The 25,235-nt window shown below is 28.9% G+C and overlaps 4 protein-coding genes across 4 annotated transcripts; 3 read left to right on the forward strand and 1 right to left on the reverse strand.

Annotated features, from left to right (window-relative positions):
- The first annotated feature begins 5,695 nt into the window (after window positions 1-5,695).
- LOC112691489 (52 kDa repressor of the inhibitor of the protein kinase-like) lies at window positions 5,696-6,187 on the forward strand. The gene is made up of 2 exons (XM_025565753.1): window positions 5,696-5,995; window positions 6,074-6,187. Exons 1-2 carry the CDS (start codon window positions 5,696-5,698, stop codon window positions 6,185-6,187), a joined length of 414 nt encoding a protein of 137 aa, XP_025421538.1.
- Window positions 6,188-7,713: 1,526 nt separating this feature from the next.
- LOC112691490 lies at window positions 7,714-9,282 on the reverse strand. Its single transcript, XM_025565754.1, has 3 exons — window positions 9,078-9,282; window positions 8,212-8,634; window positions 7,714-8,138 (listed from the first exon to the last, which is right to left on the reverse strand). The coding sequence occupies exons 1-3, from the start codon at window positions 9,280-9,282 to the stop codon at window positions 7,714-7,716; spliced, it is 1,053 nt and encodes a 350-aa protein (XP_025421539.1).
- Window positions 9,283-9,654: 372 nt separating this feature from the next.
- Window positions 9,655-19,670, forward strand: LOC112691491 (protein ALP1-like). The gene is made up of 4 exons (XM_025565755.1): window positions 9,655-9,690; window positions 9,779-9,885; window positions 17,913-18,015; window positions 18,891-19,670. The coding sequence occupies exons 1-4, from the start codon at window positions 9,655-9,657 to the stop codon at window positions 19,668-19,670; spliced, it is 1,026 nt and encodes a 341-aa protein (XP_025421540.1).
- Window positions 19,671-22,214: 2,544 nt separating this feature from the next.
- Window positions 22,215-24,077, forward strand: LOC112691492 (general transcription factor II-I repeat domain-containing protein 2A-like). The gene has a single exon (XM_025565756.1). It carries the CDS (start codon window positions 22,215-22,217, stop codon window positions 24,075-24,077), a length of 1,863 nt encoding a protein of 620 aa, XP_025421541.1.
- Window positions 24,078-25,235: the final 1,158 nt, after the last annotated feature.

Below are 25,235 nucleotides of genomic sequence, written 5' to 3' on the forward strand. Positions count from 1 at the left end.
AAGTTTTTACTCAAAATTAAATGGATTTTTTCAATCAGGACATCCAAATATTTTTATTCTTGTTGACACTCTTCTGGGTATACAATCAGATACATACGTTAAATTGCGAAGCAAAGCAACGAAAAAATGTAAAATTACATTAGAAAAGGAACAATTTTTACGGGAACAAATAAAAAAAAAATACTGCAGTAAACAAATTTGCAGATTTGAGTTTTTAAAATCTGTATATTTTAAATTTTTAACAGCAACTATTTAAATTTATTTTTATATTTATATTTTACATTAATTTTAAATTAAATTAGTTTTTGTATTTTATAGTAACTTATACTAACTGACTTGTGTTTTATAACAATAAAAAAAAAAAAAAAAAACTATTATATTATAAACGAATTGATTAACTTATTGTATTTTATACTTATTTGTGTTTTAAAACGATTAAAAAAAAATAAATAAATAAATACTGTAAACAATCACACACAATTTTTGGGAGACTCTCAGTTAACCTTCACGTGGTGTCTCCTGGGTAATGCTAATAGACTGAAGGGACTCAACTCCGATAACCCAAAAATATTTGCGGAACTCAATTCAATATTTGGGACTCAATTCAATATTACCGGATAAATCATATAGTCATTTGCAACATTACGCATATATCGTACACGGTGTGATTTTTCGTATCATCGGTTTTCGATCTACGTAATAGTGTACGCGTGGCGGTCGTAACGAATGACGTGTGAACAAATACAAATAACGAACAACAATATTGTTTCCGTATCGGGATTATTATCAACTGTTTAGTATATAATATATACTATACCATATATTATACGACTTGGTACACCGAGAAGCTGCATAAACAGTGTCATAATAGGACGAAATTGATTGGGATTCATTGAAATTATCCACATAATAAATATTTATACCACAAAAGTTATCCTTTTTAAATATACTACCTACTCGTTCATCGTGCGCACTGTAGGAGTGACAATTTTTTATAACACTAGGTGCCAAAAATTATCTAATTATTTTTTCATTTTTCTACGTCCATTCAGTTATGAACATTTATAAATGTATAACGTGTATTTATTTAAGTCTATTTCTTGTATTTATTAAGAAAACGAAATTAAGGTATCGTTTAAAAAAATAACATATAAATATTTATTAATTTTGTTGTTGTATTTGTATTTGTTGTACTTTATGTCAATTAATTTATATTCGGTTTAAAATGTGTAACATTTAATAACGTGTATCACTTGATAACGCGTAACTAAAATTAAAAACTCTATTAGTGTGTAGGGGTTGTATAATTTGTGATCAAAAATCAATGTTAGGTTCGTCGATGTGAAAGTTATTCGATTGAAACATTTATAAAGAAAAAACCATTCGAACAACAATTTTTATGCCTTACGCTCGTTTCATTTTATTCGAATCAGTGTAAGATAATAACTATTCCGAACGAAACTCGTAAAAGTATAACTTAAAAGTTTTCTGAAACACTGGAATTTTCGAAGTCCGTATCATCTCTAATCGGTTTATGATCGATCAAACACCTCACACGAAAATAATATTAAAACATTTTCACTGCTTTGAAACGTGATGTTCAAAAGAAAAAAATTTTAAGTTCAAACATAAAAAGTAGTTGTAGCCAAAATGGCTAAAATAGAATATAGTATGCAAAAATATAGATTTCAATATAAAAAAAAAAAACTAACCGAAAATATTAATGACACAAATAAAAACAAATGTTAATGATGATTGTCGTTTAAGTTAAAAATAATAAATAATGATGATTTGAGATTAATCCGACTTCATATTAATTGAAAATGTTAAAAAGTTAAATATCATATGATATACATTTTTAAAAATCACAAATACGAATATAATATACTACAATGAATGTCGTATTATTAAAATAACATTATAATTGATGACTTTTAAATATAATGTTGTTTAAAAAAATTAAAAAAATAGATATTACCTACAATAACATCGAATCTAATTAATGTATAATATATTTAATCGAAAAAATATTATCAATAACTACGAAGAAGTTAGAAATTTATAAAAATATAAAATATGAACTCATCATGTATTTCGAAAATATGTCTTCCGATTTTCAAACACAATTATACATTTATGATTATATTCAAATTAAAATTATTTTGATGCTTCTAAAAAATATTCATCCTATCTATTGTTTCATAATAATCAGTTGATTAATTTTCAATAATTATTATGCAATATATAATATATTGATCAAATTTTCTCAAACGTGTCGATGCACAGTACCCTTAAGTGAATTTAATTATGTGATATGTAAAGAGAAATTATATGATTTGGCTAAATAACAGTAAGGTATTATTTTAGACCATTCAAGATAATATTAAGTAGGTCATAAATTGAAAAAAATAAACAAAACGATACATAACATTTCTGCGCACAAGTCTATAACACAATCTCTCTTTAACTACAGTTAATAAAAAAATAGTAATAATGAATTGAATCGTGACGTTTAATAGTTTACAGAAAATAAATTGTAGTCGTAACTCGTATGACGTCAAATCGTAACTTACTCGATGTAAATTGTATAAAGTTCAATTTCAAGTCTTTACACACGAGCTCAATTTTCTTTTTTTTAAAAAAAAAAAAACTTAAGACCCAATCAAAATATTCAATATATGGTGCATAACACTTTGGAAACTTCGAAGTAAATAGCTGTGCATATTAAGTTAAAGTAATCATTTCATGATATAATGGATTTTTATATTGAAATCTGAAGATTGTGAAAACTGAGAAAGATAAAACATTGTATTAAATTATATTTTCGAAAACTTTAAACGAATTTACCGTCTTAATTAAAGTGATCTCGGATCAACCCAACAGTATGAGATACGAGATACGTATTTTCCGCCGAAAAACGTACATTATCACTGTTAGCGCATGAAGTGCTCGCAATAGTTTGAGCGGCTTGGGCGCAACTTGAATTTTTAATAATAACTAATAATTAACAAAAAAAATAAAATAATTGTGAACTGTATAATTGATATAATAAATTTAATTGATACAAGAATAATAATATAATAATAATAAAGATCACAGCCAGTTGTAATTTATGTTAAAACAGTAATAATAATAAATTTATAATAATAATGGCAATGCAATAAAAATAAATGGTAAATAGATAAATGAAATAAATAAACGAAATAAATAAATGAAATGTGTGGCCCACACGGCACACACCAAATAATAAATATAATACAAGTGTTGGCCCTACAGCGGCACAACAATAAATATATAAATAAAAAAATATAAAATAATACAATAATGTGGTAGATGCCTATGTCGGCCAATGCAATATAAAATAATACAATATAAATAAATAACGTGCCTATGACGGCCAGACCCGTCGGCCTTTAAAACACAAATGAACAAATATGGTCGACCAATACTCACTTGTGACTATGTTGAAATGGCTGATTCCATCCACGCGACCACACCAACCCTGTGATTAGACAATTGCCTTAGACGGCACACCGCAGTGTATCAATAAAAAATAAATCACAGAATTGGTACGTGCGACCAGTGGTGTAATTACGGGGGGGAGGGGGTGTAAGGGGTTTCCACCCTCCCCCCCATCATCAAAACAAAATGTTTATATTGGTTATAATTTTAAATAATAGTTATACTAAATAATACTAGTACAAATTAACATACGTATATTATTATTACTATTTATAATAATTATTAATAATATCCCTGGTTGTAGAAATTATCCGAGTGTTTACACTTCTATTTTAAGAAAACCAATTATAAAATCGACGAAAACAGCGATAACGGCCTCCGACGTTCAGCACGCCGATGCCGGTCGATAATATTACGATCTGTCGACCGACATAATATTTCATTTGATTGTTAGAGTTTGAAACATTAGTACGCGTATCAACTATGGATCAATTTGTTATTAAGGTAAGCATATTAAACAATATTGCATTATTTTTATACAATGTTAATAGTTTAATACCTTAATATAATAAATTACGCATAGCTTAAACTCTGAAAACATTATTATTTTATTTATTCTAATATTCATTAGATTGTAATATTACAGTAATAATATAATAAAATTCTTTCCAAATCTGAAGGTGGAATAAATGGCCAGAAACTTGGTGCTTTGGTTATAAATAAATTTGATAATTGGAAACACGCTATAGAAACATTTACTAAACATGATAAACTAAATTATCATATTAAAAGTGTAATAGATACCGATAATTTTTTAAAAACGAGGAATAATCCAAGCATATCCATGGAAAATCAATTAGATACAGCACGTAGTAAACAAGTGAATGAAAACAGAATAAATATTTTACCTATAATTGAAGTTATTATTTTATATGGTCGTCAAGAGCTTGCAATACGAGGACATAGAGATTTTGGTAAAATTAATGTAGATACAATACAAACTTCAAATGAAGGAAACTTTAGGGAACCATTGCGGTATAGAGCTCGTGGTGATCTAAAGCTCAAAACATTTCATGAAGGTCCAGGTGAACGAAATAAATATATTAGTCCTACTAGCCAAAAGGCTATTATTGATTGTTGCAACACGGTAATACTTAATAAAATTGTAGCTAAAATAAATAAAGCAAAATGTTTCACTGTCCTCGCTGATGAAACTGCCGATGTATCTGGTATAGAGCAAGTGTCTTTATGTGCTAAATATGTTGATGTAGATGAATTAGTTGTCAGAGAAGATTTTTTGCAGTTTGTTCCCACAAACGATTTAACTGGCAGAGGCTTAGCAACCGTAATTATTGAAAATTTGAAGGCGTTCGGGATAGAACTTAAGTATTTACGTGGACAGGGGTACGATGGGGCTGCAGCTATGTCTGGACAATTTAATGGTGTTAGATCACATATTTCTCAATTATATCCGATGGCAACTTATGTACACTGTACAGCACACACCTTAAACTTAGCAGTATCTAAATCCTGTACAATACAACCAATTAGAAACTGCTTGGGTACGATTGGAAAAACACGTGATTTCTTTGTATATCCCAAACGAAAAAATATACTTTCACAAGCAATCGAAGACTTTAATGGAACAATTAATGCAAAAACATTAAAACGCAACTGTGCTACAAGATGGATCGAACGTTTTCATTCAGTTCATGATTTTATCGAACTTTTAGAATGTGTCATTGATTCCTTAGATACAATTAGTAGTTGGGCCGATGGTGATATCTCAAGTCAAGCAAATAATTTAAAAAATTCAATTTTACAAGGAGAGTTTATCATATCACTTTTGGTTTTATCTAAAATATTTGCCATTGGATTGCCACTGTCTAAACAATTTCAAAGCGTTGCTATTGATTTAAGAGAAGCTATGGTTTTAGCTAATGCGACACTGTCTGAATTAAAAACAATTCGATGTAACGTTGATTATTTTCATGATATCTACACAAAAGCATCTGCTCTAGCTCAGGAGTTGTGTTTTTCAATAACATTACCTTGAATTGCACGTAAACAAAAAAACAGAGATAACTATTCAGTGAATACACCTGAAGAATATTTTAAAATAACAATATTCATACCCTATTTAGACTTGTTTATTAACGAAATTGAATCAAGATTTATTGAACATCAGAAAATATTAAAAGGATTTCAAAACTTATTTTCAAAAACGACAAAAATGTCAACACTTGAAAAAGATGAATTTATTAGTTTGATAGATTTTTATAATGATGATTTGGCAGATAACAATAAAGATATTTTGATATCTGAGTTAAAACTTTGGCAACGTAAAATACTTGCATTAGATAAACAACCTACAAATGCTATGGATGCTTTAATTATCTGCAATGACATGTATCCAAATATATACAAATTACTACAAATTTTAGCAACACTACCTGTTTCAACAGCTTCATCCGAAAGGTCTTTTTCGTCATTGAAGAGAATTAAAACGTACCTAAAGAATACAATGTCAGAGGTATTTATATAATATATTATATTATAGGAACTGTATATTTAATTAAACAAAAATATGAATGATATTTTAAATTTTTAGAAAAGATTAAATGGATTGGCAATGCTGTCCATTCATCGTTCAATATCAGTGGATGCAAAGGAAGTGTTGGACGAATTATCTACAAACAAACGACGGGTGGATTTTATTTTATGAATTTCCTATTATAATAAAAATAAAAATAAAAAATAAAAATAAAAATGACGTTTAGTTTAACTAATAACTTGTAAATGTGATCATAAATATATTTTAAAACCCCCCCCCCCAGAAAAAAATTGTATCTACGCCGCTGCGTGCGACCACTCAAGCACAGTCACCAACGAAAATACTGCAATGGTCCACAGCCCTGGACAATGGAACAATGAACGAAAACCACGTCAATCACAAAACGAAAATGACACTACTCAACAAAAAACGTGGTTTGAATGAAAATGGCTGCGGACGTACGAACACTTGAAAACGAAATTTGATGTGCACACCACAAAGACACAGAAACGAGAGCGAGATGGGGCCGACGACATTCACCACGAAGGCTAAGGCCACCGGACACCACAATAAAGATAAAATGCTCCAGTACCACCACACAAAATTGAAAAACACTCGAAATTAATGAACTTTGTGGCACTGAGAGCATGACTTGAAACTTACACGAAACATAAAACTGATAAAATTTGAAAACGTGGAATAACTACATTTTCATGCGATGATAACAGCGCGATTGCGTACCCGGCCGGTCGCACACGGAGGCTTATTACCACCGCCAACGAGGGCTGCGGATACGTAACGCACCGCTACGCAGCGCACGAAAATGATAACATAAAATGACAAGCAAATGAATTGATAAAACATAAACAATCACTATGTCATCGGAATGTAATACCACCAGAGGCGCAACTAGGCTAATTGGTGCCCCAGTGTCACTTTTAATGAAGGGTCCCTAATTAAAGTTGCTTATGCCTATTATTGTGAACAAAATTTGGGGGGGTTGATAAAATGATGAATTGCCAAATGGAAAAAATTAAGTAATGTATTTAATGATAACTTATACTTATACACTTGTAAGTTGTAACAACTGTTTCTAATCAGTTTTCTGAAATGGAAGTGGTAATTATTAATTATCAATACCACATTATAAACTTAAGTTCATAGATTTATTAAAAGTTTTACCAACCAAATAACAACATAAATCATAATATACTTATAAAAACAAATAAAAATTATAACTTTTAAGACTACACTAGTCATTTATATACTATACATTTTAATATTTAATACATTTAGAGTAAAAGAATGAAAACTATATTGTTAGTATTTCAAATTTGTCTTCACTTGAGAACATTTTTTTTTCTTGTTTTTAAATCGGCAAACGTAGAAATTATTTTTTCCAAATCAACTTGATTAGTTACATTTCTTTCTATATGGAAATATTAGAAAGTCGATCCTGCCCCATACTGTTCCTCAAATAGTTTTTGATTAATTTCAATTTAGAAAATGACCTTTCTGCCGTTGCAACTGTCACAGGCAATGAAATATAAATTATACATGCAGTTATCACATCGCAGTATGTTGTACAAAAATAAATTTTAACTATAAATAAAGCCAGAACCATAATCGTTTGAATATTAGTGTTTAATAATCCTCTTAAACACAATAATTGTCTGGTAAAATCTGAAGAAATGTCATCATTGTATAAATAAAAAAAAGTCCATTGAAGCCTTAGAGATATCATTTTCGTCCATTTTAGTTAACATTGTAGGAAATAAGAAATCAAAATTCTCTGTAACTTCTTGTAGTCCTTGAAACCGTGAATTTAATTGAAATATAACTGTATCAATCACAGGTAGAAAAATTTTAACCCTGAAATTTTCATCAGTTATATTTAGGCGACGATCATCATCAATTTCATCAAAATATTGTAGAGCAAGTCTACTCCTCTTAACATGGAAGTTAGGAGTCATTCCCCATCTGGAGCATAATTCTTTACACTCCAACAGTATATTTTCATAGCTATCTCTTAAGTTTTCTATAATTGATTGGGCTTCATTTAAGTTTTGGCATGCATTGTGCAAATTTGTATTTTGTTTCTGAAGGGATTTGGTGTAATGCTCTTAAAATCTTTTCCCAAAAACATAAAATTAGAACAAATTCTATAGATTCTAGTTTTTTTTTCAAAGACAAACTAGAAGCTTTTTCATCTTTTTTAGAACTAGTTAATGATATATTAGTTAATGCTTTTAAAATATCTATAAACCTTAACTTTAATGCATTTATAGACTCATGTCGTGATTCCCATCGAGTTGGACACACCTTTTTTAAGACTTTCAGTTTAATTTTTCTGTTTTCATCATTCCCAAATGCTAAGTTAGCCCACCTAGGAGCACTGGAACTCAAAAAATTGAAAACTGCTTGAACAGTTTCAAAAAATGATACTACTTTTTGACAGCTTTTAGCTGCATCTGATATGACTAAGTTCAAGTTATGGGCACAACAGTGAACATAAGATGCTGTAGGATCTTTGTCTTTTAATATTTTTTGGACTCCGGAGTATACGCCACTCATGACAGAAGCCCCAACATACCCCTGTCCTCTGCATTTATTTATATCTAAATTGAGTTTCATTAATATATTTGTGATTAATTCTTCATAATCTTGTGCTCCGTGTTTTTCAATAACAAAAAAATCCCAAAAACGATTCCTTTACACTTGTACTTGATTTATTGTGATTTATTACCACATACCTTATAACTATACTGACGTATAGTATAGTTTGGTAATATCTTGAGTCGAATCCATTATAATAGAAAAAACATTGCGAATGTTTTATTTCTTCACATATTAAGTTTCGAGTACTTGTAGCTAGAAGGTCAATTAATTCATTTTGAATCTTCCAGCTAAAATATTTTATTTTATTTTGTTCATCTTTTAAAGGTCGTTCATAATGGGGTTATACTCTGCCAACAATCGCACTGTGCGCATAAAGTTACCTGAATAAATCAAAATATATCAATATTATATAAGTTACTTAAGTTTAATATCTATTTTGTACCTTCTCCGTCAAATTGTTCAGGATTATTAATTTTCTGTTCATGACCTCTCAATGCTGTGTTACCAGAAGTAAGATGTAGAATTATTTTTATAATTCTATGTAACACTTTTTTCCAGAATGTAGCTTCTTCTGAATATTGCCGTTCGGTTATTTTATCTATTGTTTCATTATTAAAGGCGCGTTTACACGGTGACAGTACAGTCATGACAGCTCTGTCGTATAGTAATGCGACAGCTACTGTCACATGAAGATGAGCGTTTACACGGTGACAATAATTGTCAACAAATATTGTGTTTCGTGCGATAGCTAATTAAAATTGACTAATAGTGTTATAATTAACTGATTCACTTATTGTTTTAATTTTGCTCTTCGACAAATCATGTCCGAAGAAGTTGTACGCTCAATGATAACAGTGATCGGAGAAATGATATTATTAAAACATAAAAAACGTAAATTAAAAAAAAACAAAGAGTGGGTCAGAAAATGGATTCAAAGGCGGAATAACTTGGGTGTTACAAATACATTAGTGAAAGAACTTGCAATTGAGGACCCCAAAAGTTTTTATAACTTTTTAAGAATGAACGAAGAAATGTTTGACATATTACTTAATAAAGTAAGTTAAAAAAGTTATTTTTTTTTCAATATTATTTTAATATAATACCTAGTATTGGTGTCAGAATATATTTATTTATTTTTCATAGGTTTCTAAAAAGATTCAAAAAGAGGATACAGTGATGAGGAATGCTCTCCCAGCAAATTTAAAATTACAAGTTGCTTGTAGATTATTAGCCACAGGTGACTCACTTGCGTCTCTACAGTAGAGCTCTGCACGGTCCGTAATTTCTTGGACCGGACCGAACCAATATGTATGGCAATGCAACTGGACCAGACTAAACCGATATATTTTTAATTTTTTAAAAAAGACCAAAATGGACCGATGAAAAAAAAATTTCTCAGTAGAAGACCGGAGACTAGACTTAAATTAAATTTTTAATTTAAGACTAGACCGGACCAATCTATAAAGGTATTAGGCAGGACTGGATCGGACCGAATCGGACTAGACTTAATTATAAAGGACATAAATTTAAATTATAACTGAAAAAAAATGAGTATGACTTAAACAACTACAGTATAATAATTGGAACTTAATTACTTATTGTTGTAATACTACGTTATACTAAATGTATTTCCCAATGTTATACCACATACCAACATACCTATTTTAAATATATTTGAGCATTATTTTTTACTCGAATGTTAGTATTGATTAACATAATACGTTAACGTTATTATTGTATATGATTAACATATTATGTTATACTTATATGCACATTATAATTAAGTTGTCATATCAACCCAGTAGATCATGCATACAATAATAGAAGTAGTCAATTGGCAATAGCCTCCATAGTTGATTCTAAAAATAAACAATTAATATGTTATGTTGTGACAAAAATAATAAAAACCTGACAACAATTATAAAAACCAATAATACATTATATAGTTATTGTTATTCAGAACTGATATTGATTTATTTTTATTCAATAGTAGAAAATGTGACCAAAACATAGTATATACTTAGAACATATATATATATATAATAAATAATTAATAGATAACAATAATAAATTAGAAACTTTATTTTTCTAAATTTTTGAAATGGTTGTTTAAAAATAAAATTGCATCCACAGATGAGCCACTAAGGCAACTCCTTCGCTCTTCAACCACTCTTCCAGCAGTACTAAATGATCGCTCACTACTAGCGCTACTTGCTGGAATAGCAAATATTTGCTTAGCCAATATGGATAAGAGAGGAAAATTTAATATTTGATTTTTTCCAAAATGTTAAAACATTATCTTCTTTTATATCAAACTCAAAGTATTTTTGTTTGTACTCTTCTAGTTCTTTTTTATACTTGGGGACATTTACTGAATCTTCGGAATCATTTTCAGCATCCTCCCACTCTGAGAACGGTGTAATCTCGGAAGATTTTTTAGGAACATCTCTTTCTATTGGTTGTAGAATACTTGAGTCACTATTTTCTTCTAATTCAATCTGCAACAGTTTTACCTCAATATTTTGATGGACACGGGCTTTATCATTTTCACTAAACATTTTTTAATGATTTAAATTTTGGTGACAAAAATACAGCAATTTCATGCTCATTAAATAATTGGAATTTAGAATCCATGAGTTTTAATCCTTGTTTTCCTAATATCTGTAAAATGGAGTTAGTTGTAGGTTCTTCACCACTGTTACACAATATATTGATGTGAAAATCAGCATACTTTTTTTAATGCTTTTTTAAAAACTGTTGATATAAAATTGCTTTATGGATAGTTGAGCATTTGTCACCCTCAAGATCATCAGAGGCTTTCTTGAATGGTTCTAAAAACTGAATAATTTGTTTAAGTAAATCAGTGTTAATATTTTTGATATGACCAAAGTCTTCTCCGTGAATTTGAATAATTTCTGGAAGTGCTCTATGTACTGACTGAAACATTAATAGTCGAGTGTTCCACCTCGTCTCAATCTCTTGCACAAGTCCTTTGCTAAGCTCACAATTTCTTCCAGAGCTTTTCATATATTTAACCAAGTTTTTACATTCAACCATTAATGTTAAAATGGGTTCTAATGGTTTAATTCCAAATTCTTCTTCTTGCTCTAAAAATTTGATGTCAAACAAATTTCTCAAAACCGTGTTTAGTAAGTGAGCGCAACAATTCAATCTATTGTAGTTTCTAAGTGCGCTTAACATATTTGAACCTTGGTCAGCAACAAAAGTGACACAGGACATCAAATCATTATTTACCTCAGAAGCTGATTCAGATATTTGACAAAAAAAATTAGACATAAATCGTTTTATATTTTCACCAGTTTTTGTTTCATAACTAGGAAATTGGCCAGTCATGAGTAGGCGATTATTAAGTTCCCAGTTACTATCAATATAATCCAATGTTATTGACATGTAACTATTTTTTTCTATAGTTGTCCGTCCACATGTCACAAGTCGATGCACACAACTTTTTTTTTATACAAACAAATATATATTTAAAAAGCTCATTTCTTATTTCGTTAGCAGTTTTTTGTATATGTCTAGATATAGTAGTTGGATGAGGCAAAATATCAGTTATGTCAGTTCTTCCAAATGTTGCACCAGTGTTCAATAGAAATTGACCAAAACTCTTTAAACCTTCCCCATTAATAGCAGATATTGGTCTAATATCCAAACAACAATATTTAACACATTTTTCTATTGTTTCATTTTTTAAATGTGTTGGTATTATTTTTTTTTTCTTGTTTGTGACTTTAGTATACATCTCGATTGTTTTTTGTGATTTTAGTTCATAGGTACATTTGTGTCTGTTCAGTGTAGCTGTTCCTGTGCTTTTTCTATAGAGTTTTTTTGCATTTGATACATGCAACAAAATCAGTCAATTCTTCATCAGGAGAATTCGTTGAATCCAAATTTTCTATATTTTGTTTAACAAACATAACCGTTTGAAATTTTTCCCAAATTGTATTTTTTCCGCCGTGTGGTACCAACATATACTCCCCAGTATCATTTAACAATTTCCGTTTGATTACAGTTTTTGAGCTTGAAATATTGATGTTTGTTGACAATGGAGTAGTATCAATTAAAGATGAAGAACTTGAAGCGAAAGAAAAATTAGAAGCATCATCCATTGTGTTATCTGGTGTTGGAGTATTGTTTCTTAAATATCCCTTAGTATATGTAATGGTTGGAGGACTTAGAAAACTTGAGTCCAAAAATTCACGTATTTCTTGGGAGTTATTCATGATTCTAAAATAATTTAATAAAAAAAACAATTAATGCTAGCATTAATTTTGTGAGAATTATAATTAAAAAAATATACAAAAATACAATAAAATTAGAAACTGATTTATTCACCTTTTTTTTCACAAAATAATTTAAATTATGATTTTGAAAAATATAAAGAATATTTAAGTGATGCATATGCATATATTTACACTCAGCAAATGATTATTCCTTTGTAGGTATATTATAAAATTGGCTGGAGTTGAAAGCTATTTAAGCTCATTTAAAGCTATTTAAAGTCAATTTAAAAAAAATATACCTCATCAACTATTAATAATAATAAGGTACTTTTATTCTAAATTAAATATCAATATTATAAAATCATATTACTACCTCTCAAATTAAAAAAAAAAAATGTAGATTGTAGTAAAACAAACCATTATTTAAGTACTTATATAAAAGTATAGGTTGGTGGTTTATATTATCAGTGTCGTCCAGAAGTTTTGCGAGGCCCTGTGCAGTGTGCATAATTTTGATTCTAGGCCCTTGGGCTCACAATATTATAATGAGGTTCATTAATCATAAGTATCTTCACTAAAATACAAACTTCTATTATTTCATAGGGTTTATTTATGCAACAATCTGTTAGTCATTTTTGCTTCAAAATAAATACAAATAATACAATTAGGGGCTTGGTCTATCCTAATCTATCCTAGTTTCCATTAAATCAGACAAGTCCTCCACCTTATAAAGTTAATCACGAAGTTATTTGGATTAAAAACAAAGTAGTTTCATTTTAACATAATGGAAATAGGTTAACATAACTTGAGTTGAGATGAAAATATAAATCTTCATTTCTACATTTAATACTTAATAAATAAAACTATATGAAATAAGTAGTGTAACTGAGGACATTTCGAAAAAAATTGAGAATATTATAAAAAATGTGTATCAACCCTGTCAAGACTCAAATGTATTTTAATTTGATATACAAAACAAATATATGTATAATTATTGCAAATACGTTCAAGAATAAAAAATATTGGACATTGTTGATTTCTAAAAACTAAAAAATATAATTTTTCATTTAAGATTTTAATCAAACAAAAAACCCTCTCATAAATGTTATGTTATGCTAATTTAAAAAACATTACATTTTTTAAATATATAAACAAATTATACAAACTAATTTACTATACAATATGTCAACTTAAGGATAGAAATAACAAATTAAAATAAAAAACTATATTATTTTACTCATATCAAAATTTAAAATATGTATAAAAAACAAAATACTGATATTAAATCAAAGTTAAAATATTTAAAATGTAATTACTATTATAAATTCAACAAGTTATAATAGATAAAATAGTAATAATTAGTGGCGTAATTGGGGGATATCGAGGGGTCGTACTTGCGAACTAGGTCACAAAAATATTAATTTGCTGAAATATCTATATTACATTAGTTAACAAATTAAAATAGGTTAATAATTTTTTAATTACTTAATTATAAAAAAAAAAAAAATTGACAATGAGGAAATTTTAACTATACTCGTATACTATCAATAATTCAATATAAGTTACTCTTATTACACCAATAAAAATATAATAAATTACAATTCATTATCATAGAATATTAATATTTTTTTTTTAATATCTTATAGGTACATAACTATCTAAAAGTTAGACATTTTGAAAAGATTGTTAATTTTATGAAATAATAATACACCAATACAGGAAACTGTATTATATAAGATATTAATTTAACATATTATAACTACAACAGAGTGATTAAATAATTTAAACATCCTTATTCTTCATAGATATTTAATACTTATTCTTTAGTATTTATTAACCTATGAGAATATTATATGCAATTGAATTAAAAATCTAACTAATATATTATTTGAAATAAACAATTTAAATTATAATATATAGAAACATAAATTGTAAATATAATGAACACAAAAAATAAGCTTTAAGTAATGTAATTTCTTGGTACTATTGAATTTGAAAAAATACTTCAACATTTATTTAATTTTATTCTTTCTATAACTTTAAGTTAAATTATTATACCTACATTTAATGTTTTATTTTGTTTTTTATAATATTCAGTATTGATATATTTTTCTAGCCCATTGCCTAATATGGTTGAGTATTATTTAAAATTTAAATTTGTCTATTAAATAATAAAAGGCCATGTTATTACTTATTACTAGAGGTCGGATTTTTATGATTTTACATATTCGTTTCTACTCTATGCAGTTAAATGGGAGCGAGAAATCTTTACGATTCATGAAACACAGAATTCACAAGAAAAAAATGTATTTTGCATAAAAAAGCATATTTTAGGGGTTAGAGAATATTTCACGTATATCAGCACTTTGATAAATACAATGTTCACTAAATGATTTATTTCTAGGTTTTAATAAAAATTAATCAAACAAAAAAAACAAAGGATACAAATTTTTGAGAAATATTGAACAGATTCTTAGTGGATATAACACAGTACAACTTACGGAAAATTATTTACCGACTATGGTAGCCAACTTGCAATATACTCCAGTGACATCGGTTGATGTCGAACGGTCCTTCAGCATCTACAAAAATATTCTTACAAACCGGCGCGGCGTACTAAAATGACACCGGAACACATTGAACAATATAATATATAGTAATCAATTGTATTTGTAAAAGTAATTAAATTAAATATATTTAAAACCAAATTAACAAAAAATAAATTTAAACTGAATTTTTCTTTTGATATTAAATGAATATTTTGCATATTTAAGGACATAAAACATCATATATTTGGTATTTTGAAAGAATATTAAGAGAATATATTGTCTATTTTATGTGACATAAAAACATCATATTTTAAGGATTTAAAGAGAATATAAATCCGACCTCTACTTATTACTAATCAACTGATAAGTAAAAACTATACTTATCAAACTATCACCTATTATAAATTATAACATTATTAATCAATTAATTTATCAACATCAATATCAATTAATTGTCAAAGATTAGATTTTTTATAAAGTACATAGTGTTAATTGGTATAATTATATCCTTAGATTTTACTTTAAATTATCATAGGAATCTTCACCACCCTAAACAAATGATTAATAAAAAAATAAATCATTTATGTATAGTGTTTATTTGTAGCCATGACAATAGTAAAAAATATTAAACCTGATTAATTTTTGCAACAACTAAAATTATACTTAAATTATGTGACAGTAATAATTTCATAGGATATTATGTTATATTGTGAACTATAAACTAATAAACTATAAAATATTAACTTGGCCTTGTTTAAGAACACTTTTCACATGTATTCAAATAATTCTTTCAATAAATTTTATATGAATATATTTAGTTTCATTGTATTACCAACATTACTAAATACTATTGCAAATAGATAGAATACCTATTCAAAAACGTGTTTATAAACTTATGAGTTCTACAAAATATTGGAAGTTGAAGTAAACCACTAGAATGAAAAAAAGTATTTAGTATTTTAGAATTAAAAAACTAATAAAAAATTATTTTTTAATTATTTGAAATACAAAAAAAAATATTTAAATACAAATTTTTGAATACTTAACACGACTATATCGTAGTTACTACAGTTTACAACGTATCAACCAGTGATTGAAACGAAATTGCCAAGTTTTTTGAATGAATAGTCCAGACATAATATTATTCATGTTAAATTATAGATCACGATAAAATATTTATTAAATGTCATTTATCATTAATATAACACTTCTTATAAGAGTGCACTTAAAAAAACCTAACGCTTAACCACTAGGTAAAATCAAAGTTTCAAAAATGTGTTTTAACTATGATACTGACTTAAAACTAATATTTTTTCACATGAAAAAGATGACCCAATAGTTTTTCAAACGATTTATAAGTGACTGATGTAAAAAACATTGATTACTCCTTTTAATAGATTATTTTAATACTTGGGTACTGGGTAGTACCTATTGCAAATAAAATTCATCAGTCTACATTTTAAATATAAATATTTTTATTTAAATGTGGGTGCTGTAAACTGAATAATATTTCCCACAAACCTCATCGACAGCTCACACTCTCACTGTCACCCACGGCAGTAGGTACGCCACACGTAAATATAGTAGGTACAACTGTACAAGGTAGTAGGTAGTAGGCCTAGGGAAGACACTGTACTATTATAAACAAAGATATTGACATTTTTATTTCAATTTACATTTAAATGTCAAAATACTTACATCTGCCGAAGACTGACACTTGAATACTGGACTTTGATAGACGCCAAACGGATCACTTAAAAACAAACGTTGATACGAAAAACTGAACGGTCTTTATTCTTATTATTATCGTGATTATTATTATCGATATTATTATCGTGATTCGTGTTCGAAATACAATAATATTAATTTTGGTCGCCGCGACGAGTCGTCTTTACTCACTCGTCGCGGGGTTCTGGGAAATAAGTTATTAGTGTTCGAACGTAATGTAATTTCATACACGTGTAATAGGGACCTCTAGAAATAACCGATAACGATGGAATATTAATTTATTATTATTATTAGGCTATTGCATTTGTATTTCGTAATCGTATTGCATATGCCATATTATAGATATAATATACGTATTTTAAGAAATGATTGTCGGTGGTGAATAAGACTGGATATAGGGATTTCCCTACTTCGTTTATTTTAATTTACGTATTAAATTGTAATAAAGTAATTTACAAATAGACACTCGTTTATTTTTCGCCGACATTGATTAGATAAAACCGGACCGGACTGGACCAGACCATAAATTTAAAACTTTTACAAAAAAAAGACCGATTCAATATTTTTTAATTTTGGACCTTCCGAACCGGACCAGTGTGTTTATTACATAGTATAACAAAAAAAAAGATCATAAATATTAGAAATCAGACCACAATGGACTGGACTTCTAAGGCGTTTAGTGTAAAAGACAGATTTAGACCGGACCATGGTCCGGTCCGGTCCAGTCCAGACCGGTCCGGACCGGACCATGCAGAGCTCTACTCTACAGTATTTATATAGAGTACCAAAATGTAGCATAAGTAAATTCCTACCGGATGTTTTTGACGCTATTTATGAAGCATTGCAGGATTATATTATGGTAAGAATATAAATATAAATTATATAAAATAATTAAGATATAACCTTTATAACAATTGAAAACTTAAACAACTTCAAAATAAAAAAAAATACATAAAATTATTTTAATTTCAACAAAAAAAACATACTTTATTCTAATAACTTGGTCATTTTTTGACTCAAATTAAAAAATTAAAAAATTAAATACTTTTAATTAAACAAAATAGTAATAACATAGTGAATGAGGATTATTTATTTTACATTTTCCCAATTTGCATAGTAGTTAGTTAGTGATGGTTGTCCTATAATTATTTCATTGAAGGATACTTCTTCATATTCAGATTCAGGAGGTATGGCCTTATAACTACTTTGTGAACTATTTAATGATAGACACACAGTTGAAGGTGATGAAAGCGATGGACTTGTTGAAGAGCTACTAATATGTTTAAGCCGTGCCTCAGATATTTTAATTTGAAATTCTTGCTGAAGGTTAATTGCTATTTTTAAAGGTAGTTGAGCTAACTGTGTAGCTACGAGTTGTCCAAATAGAGTGAACTCATTATTTGAAGAACGTGATGATGAACTCACTTCTCTTAGAGCTCTCACTGCATCATCCAAAGAATTATCAATTTTTTGACATTTAATATTATTTGAATTGTTTCTATTTTTCAATACTCTTTTTTTTGTTTGTGTGTGTAGTATATCCTGTTCTTGAGTTTGTTTATTGTCTTCATCTTCTTTATCACTTAAAATTTGTGATGCTTCATCTGCATTGATTTCATCATGTAATAACTAAATACATAAATATTTTTATTCATTAAAGTTTTGAAATTTATTTAGAATTCATCAAAAAATTTTGTTGTGTTATTTTATTATTTATTTTATTTATTTTTAAAGGTACCACAAAAAGAAAGTGAATGGCAAGGTATTATTAACGAATTTGAACTTAAATGGAATTTTCCATCTTGCATAGGAGCAATTGATGGTAAACACGTAGTCATTCAATGCCCTAGTTCTACTGGTTCTCAATATTTCAACTATAAAGGAACTTTCAGCATAGTGCTTTTAGCCTTAGTGGATGGAAATTATAATTTTACTTGTGTTGACATCGGGAGTTATGGAAGTCAATCTGATGGTGGAATATTTTCTAAGTCTAATTTCATGAAAGCAATTGAAACTAAACAATTAAAAATTCCAGAAAATAGTGTGATTGTTGGCGATGATGCATTCCCTTTAAAAAGTTATTTAATGAAGCCATATCCAAGAAGATATCAACAAACAGATAGAGAAAAAATTTACAACTATAGGCATTGCAGAGCTAGGCGTATTGTGGAAAACGCATTCGGCATAATGGCCAGCCGTTTTCGAGTATTCAGAAAACCTATACTTCTTGCTCCAGAGACAACCATAAAATTAATTAAAGCTTCCTGTGCATTACACAATTGGATAAGAAAAAGTAACAGTACTAGTTCAATATCGGTTGATATAGAAGATTATGAAAGTGGATGTATAATTCCTGGGACATGGCGAAATGATGTGGGATCTGAGGGCATGGTACCTTTACATGCCACACAAGAAAGAAATTTCATTCATGAAGCTCGTCAAAAAAGAGAAGAATTAGCAGATTATTTTATAGGAGAAAGAGCAGTTAATTGGCAGCATAAGATGATACATTGAACTATTTACGTATTATTTTAATATTTAAGTCATTTTTTTATTCACTTTATTATTACCTCTTATATGTAAGAAATTATGATAATATTTATAAAAGTAACAATAAATTTTTAACTCACCACATTTGATTCAGTCTTAATCTCTTGTTCTACATTTTTCCTCAGGAAACTATCAGCATAGGAATACCAATTTAATTTTGGTTTGTAAACGTCTGCTGCACCAGACCCAGTTCGCATTGAATTTTTAATTTTACCCACTTCTTGATTGTATGTTCCTCTTATACTTCTGATTTTAGATCTTAACTCTTTTATATTAGAAAGTCCTGAGATGGGTAGTAATTTTTCCTCAGCTGCATTTCTTTTTTGCCTATTCTTAAAATCAGGTATACATTTATCCCATAAACAAGGATGCTCTTCATAATATTTAAGAAATTGAATAGTATCAAACACCATTTTGAATTATAATTTCATTTAAATTAATTGAATAACTGTAGGTATATGTGAGAACAAGTAATAATTGATAACAACAATACAAAAATCGTACTACGGTAGTAGTTGACAGTGTGGTAGTCACTGTTTACACGATAGAAGTGGCTGTCACGCTATCAACTAGTTACTGCCAACTATCTAGCAGAGCTAGATAGTTCGACAGCTGGCAGTTGACAGTGTGGCAGCAACTGTCATTATGTTTACACGACGACAGTTTCACGACAGCGACTATCATGACGGCGACTGTCGAGTGCTACTGTCATCGTGTAAACGCGCCTTAACCCATAAAACACGAACTTTACAGGCGTCAATATGCTGTATACCAGACTTAAGTGTTTTGTTATAGTAAAATTTTGAAAAATGAATAGATTTGCCATCTTCTTTAGTTGTTTTAGGAAAAACAATATCTGGTCTACATGGCCCATATGTTAAAATACATCTTTTAACATAATTGTTCTTAATAGTATCTTCAAAATTAATTCTGTCAGTAGGATATTCATTGTGCATATTAAAATCTAAACAAATGAATATGAAAAGACATTTAACAATATTATTAAAAATAATACCTAATAATATTCATACTTAAAATATATAAATATAATGTAATATACATATTATGTATCTACCTAAAATTGAACATAAACTAGGCAGGTACACAAATATATTATTTTAAGTAAACAATATCTTTTAAAAATTTAATCTATTTTCATTACTTTACCTGTAGCTACAGTATATTTTTGTACATTATTATTGATTTGAATCAAAGATGACTGGAGTAATCCATCATGGTCATTTAATAGATTTTGTTCTGAATTTTGAGATTTATCTACAAATACACATGTAAGTAGTACTACATTCAACATTAAATTATTAAACATCAACAATATTTTCAAAAACTGTAATGTACTAATGTAGGTATTTTGATTAGTTTACCTGTAGTAGAATCATGTATATTTTGTTCATTATCAATTTGAATCTCAGTTGAGTGGAGTAATCCATCATGGTCGTTAATTAGATTTTGTTCTGAGTTTTGAGGTATATCTATAAAATACATAAGTATGTTTAATTATTAAAATTATATTCACTTAGCAATGGTTAGGTAGGTACCTATATAATTATTCACAAAAAAGATACAAAATAAATTCAATAATTTCATTGCCCTAGTCATTATAAATATATAAATATATAATGTATTAAAACTACCATCCATTTCTTTTTAGGTATTATTGCTTTAATTATTAAATTATTTCTACTTACCTATTCTAGAAACAACAGTTGGAATTGTTGAAAAAAAGTTATTGATTTTCGGCAATTTTGACGTCTGTTCTTGAATTTCCTTCTTTTTTTTTCTTTATTGAAATCCACTCAAGCACTTATTAATATCTGACATTTTTAACTTTAACTTTTAAGTATTGAAAATAATTTACAATGAAAAATTTTGGTGACTCGTGACTGTGTAGCAATGAGCCGCTGAATCAGTGAAACTTATACCTCTATGCCAGGGGTCGGCAATAGGCGGCCCGCGGGCCATGTCCGGCCCGCGGAAGGGAAATAACTGGACCGCCAAAAATTATCTTAATTTTCCCATATATCCTATGTATCACTCCCCCTCCGTTCATAACAAAAATTAAACCAATATTGAAATCGATTTCATTAGGCGGTGAGACAATAATAACGGTTTATAATTATCTGTATTCTGTGTTGTTGTTGAACGTGCCACAGTCACGGCTGCGGGCCGAGTCGCTTGCATTCGCGCGCGCGCGCATGTGTGTGTGTGTGTGTAAAATACAATATTCAGAGGCGATCTATTTTTATGATTTATTAGGAAATTACGATAGCGTTCATCGTATACCGCTGTTTATAATAATAGTCACGATAACAGAACACCATACATTGAACCTACTTCTTGAAACACAAATATTATTTAGTTCAATTTACGCGTTGCGTTTGTCGTTCGTCGTTCGTCAAGAAATTATTATAAATATTCGTATTCGTAGTCCGTCGCGTCTGTAGTGTTAAAACTTATTAATTTATAAATATTATTCGTGTATAATCGAGTATGTTTTCCAAAAAACGTAAAGTTGACAATGAAAACAGAAAGTTTCTGGCTGAGTGGACCGAACAATATTGTTTTACACTTCCAGTAAGAGCTGGAGCCGTTCCAGTTTGTCTTATATGTAACAGTACAGTTGCTGTCGTTAAATGTGCTAATTTAAAGCGTCATTATGATACAATGCATAAAGATTTTGAAAAAAAATTTCCTCTTAACAGTGCAGCGCGTAAAAATAAGCTCCAAGCGTATCTCTTGTCTTATAAAAATAGTACGACTATGTTAGTACAAAGTATGACTGGGCAAGAAAAGTCAGTAGAAGCAGCATTGCGTGTTTGCTGGACGTTAAATAAACACCAAAAACCATTTACAGACTCAGAAATTGTAAAAGAGTGTATGTTGGAAGTAGCCACTGCACTTTTTGAAGAAAAAAAGGACATAATTAATGCTATTCAAAGTATTCCTCTATCAGCAAGAAGCAATACAAGAAGAACAGAACTATTGGCCGATGACAACAAAAATAATTTAATTCACATTTTACAGATGGCTCCTTGCTACGCTATTGCAATTGATGAGTCATGTGATATTGTTGATTCTGAGCAAATTTCAATTTTTGTGCGCTTTTTAGACGTTGAAAGTAGAGTATTTAGAGACGAGTTGCTAGCATTATTGCCATTGAAATGCAAGACTCGTGGAGAAGATTTGTTTAAAACTTTTGACGACTTCATGACTAAATCAAATATTAGTTATGATAAAATTGTGTCTATTTCAACTGATGGCGCACCGGCAATGATTGGTAAAGAAAAGGGATTTGTTAAGAGAATCAAGGATAAGAATGCTGAAATACTTTCATATCAATGTATAATTCATCAAACATCCCTGTGTGGCAAACTTAGTACAACACTGAAGGAAGTAATGGACATAATGATCAAGTTGATTAATTTTTTGAGGTCCCGATCTGCTCTTCAGCACAGGCAGTTTAAAGATTTTTTATTTGAATGTGATTCAGTGTATTCGGATTTACTTCAATATAACAATGTCCGTTGGTTAAGTAAAGGCAAAGTGATCGAACGTTTTTGGAGTATAAAAGAAGAAGTTATCACGTTCTTGGTAAACTTGGATTCAGTAGAATCAAAGCAGTATCATAAATTCTTAACAAATGAGAGCAATATGCTATCTGTGGCGTTTTTAAAAGACATTCTTGGATATTTAAATGTACTTAATACTGAGTTACAAGGGCAAAAAAAGTTAATTTGTGATCTGATATCAAGTGTATCTGCTTTCCGACGAAAACTTGAAATCTTTGAAGAAGATATAAAAAATCAAGATTTTATTCATTTTCCAACAATCCTAGAATATAAAAAGACTCCCGACATAGACTGCAGTATGTTTTTAAGTTTTTTGTCAGACCTTGGTGAAGAATTTCGTAAGAGATTCAAAGACTTTGCAGAAATTGGAAAACTGTCTCAATTTTTAAAAAATCCGTTTGAAGTTTCTCCGACTGAAGAATGGATTGACGTTGCTACAAAATTATTTAAACTTCCAAAATCTTCACTTCAAATTGAAATTATTGATTTGCAAGAAGATATCTCATTGCAAATGTATAAAACTTCGTCCACTGAAGATTTTTGGATAAAGCATGTCTTGGATAAATACATGAACTGTAAAACCCTTGCCATAAAATTAGCTACTATGTTTGGCTCCACTTATGTATGTGAAACTTCGTTTTCAAAAATGACGTTTTTAAAAAACCGATACCGTTCAAGATTAACAGATCACCATCTTGAAAACACTTTACGCATCAGTTGTTCTCCAAGAGTACCAGATTTTAAAAAACTAGCTCAAGAAAAGAAATGTCATTTTTCTCATTAATACAATTTTGTTATTATTAGTATGAATGTATAATTACTTTATAAATAATTAAATACTTTGTCTTAAAATGTGTTTTTAATACAAAAATAAATACATTAATGATAAAATTAAGTTTAAGATTTTTTTGGCCCTCGAAATTTTTTTTTTTTAAATATTTGGACCGCCATATAAATTAATTGCCGACCCCTGCTCTATGCTAACAGTATTTGTCGGTTACCGGCGTTGTTATCGTATTTTCCATTTTATTTTTATCTGTACGCTATTATTAGAATAATATTTCGATAACACATCAATGCTGTCATTTCGGTTTCAGATAGTAGATTACTAGATTATATGATTATATTATTATTATATCATTAGTAAACACTTGTCTTTTTCTTTATGAAATTATGAAATCGCTAATTTTATTTTGTTGTCCGTACTTCGTGAAATTATATTCGTACATAAAAATGTCATGATTTTTATATTTATTGTGAAATTTATTATCAAATACGGACATAGACTATTTTATTTAGGCCGTGGCCTGGGGGCCCCTGGTGTTTGAAACTCCCAACCCCACCGGTAGTTGCGCCACTGAATACCACGTTTTTGGAACAATTCGGACACAAATGTTTCCAATTGTATTATTGTGAGCATTGTACTACAACATGGATGTATCCAAAAATGAATCCAGGACAGGATTAGGATTGTGAAACAAACCGTAATTTTAGTAAACATCCTACGAGCAAAACTTGCGTAGTCGCGTATACCGCGTACGAATTCGTTAAGTGTTTATTTTCATGACGTTTTCCCTGTTCGCGGGGAAGTTCGAAGTCTGGATCCGGATTTTATAGTGATCAATCAGTTATAATTTCTATCCGTAATCTAGAATCAATTACCGAAATTCTTTATGTGGTTTAGCAGGGGATAATGCAAGATTAGTCGACCTTTATACAGGGGGGTTTGGTAGTTAGTCGCATCTCACTTTAACAATTGTACCTTATTGTAACATCTCAATAATGATTGAATTAAATTAAGTAAAATCCTCTGCAAAACTATAGATTTTTAACGAAATAATAAAAATTAAATAAAATTTAAAAATTATTATGTGGTTAATGCTCGTAAAATAATATAAACAATGTATGTATAATATACATAAACAAACAAATAGTTTATTCA

This window comes from Sipha flava, unplaced genomic scaffold (assembly GCF_003268045.1).
Source record: "Sipha flava isolate LNK unplaced genomic scaffold, YSA_version1 618_pilon_pilon, whole genome shotgun sequence".
Lineage (NCBI taxonomy): Eukaryota > Metazoa > Arthropoda > Insecta > Hemiptera > Aphididae > Sipha > Sipha flava.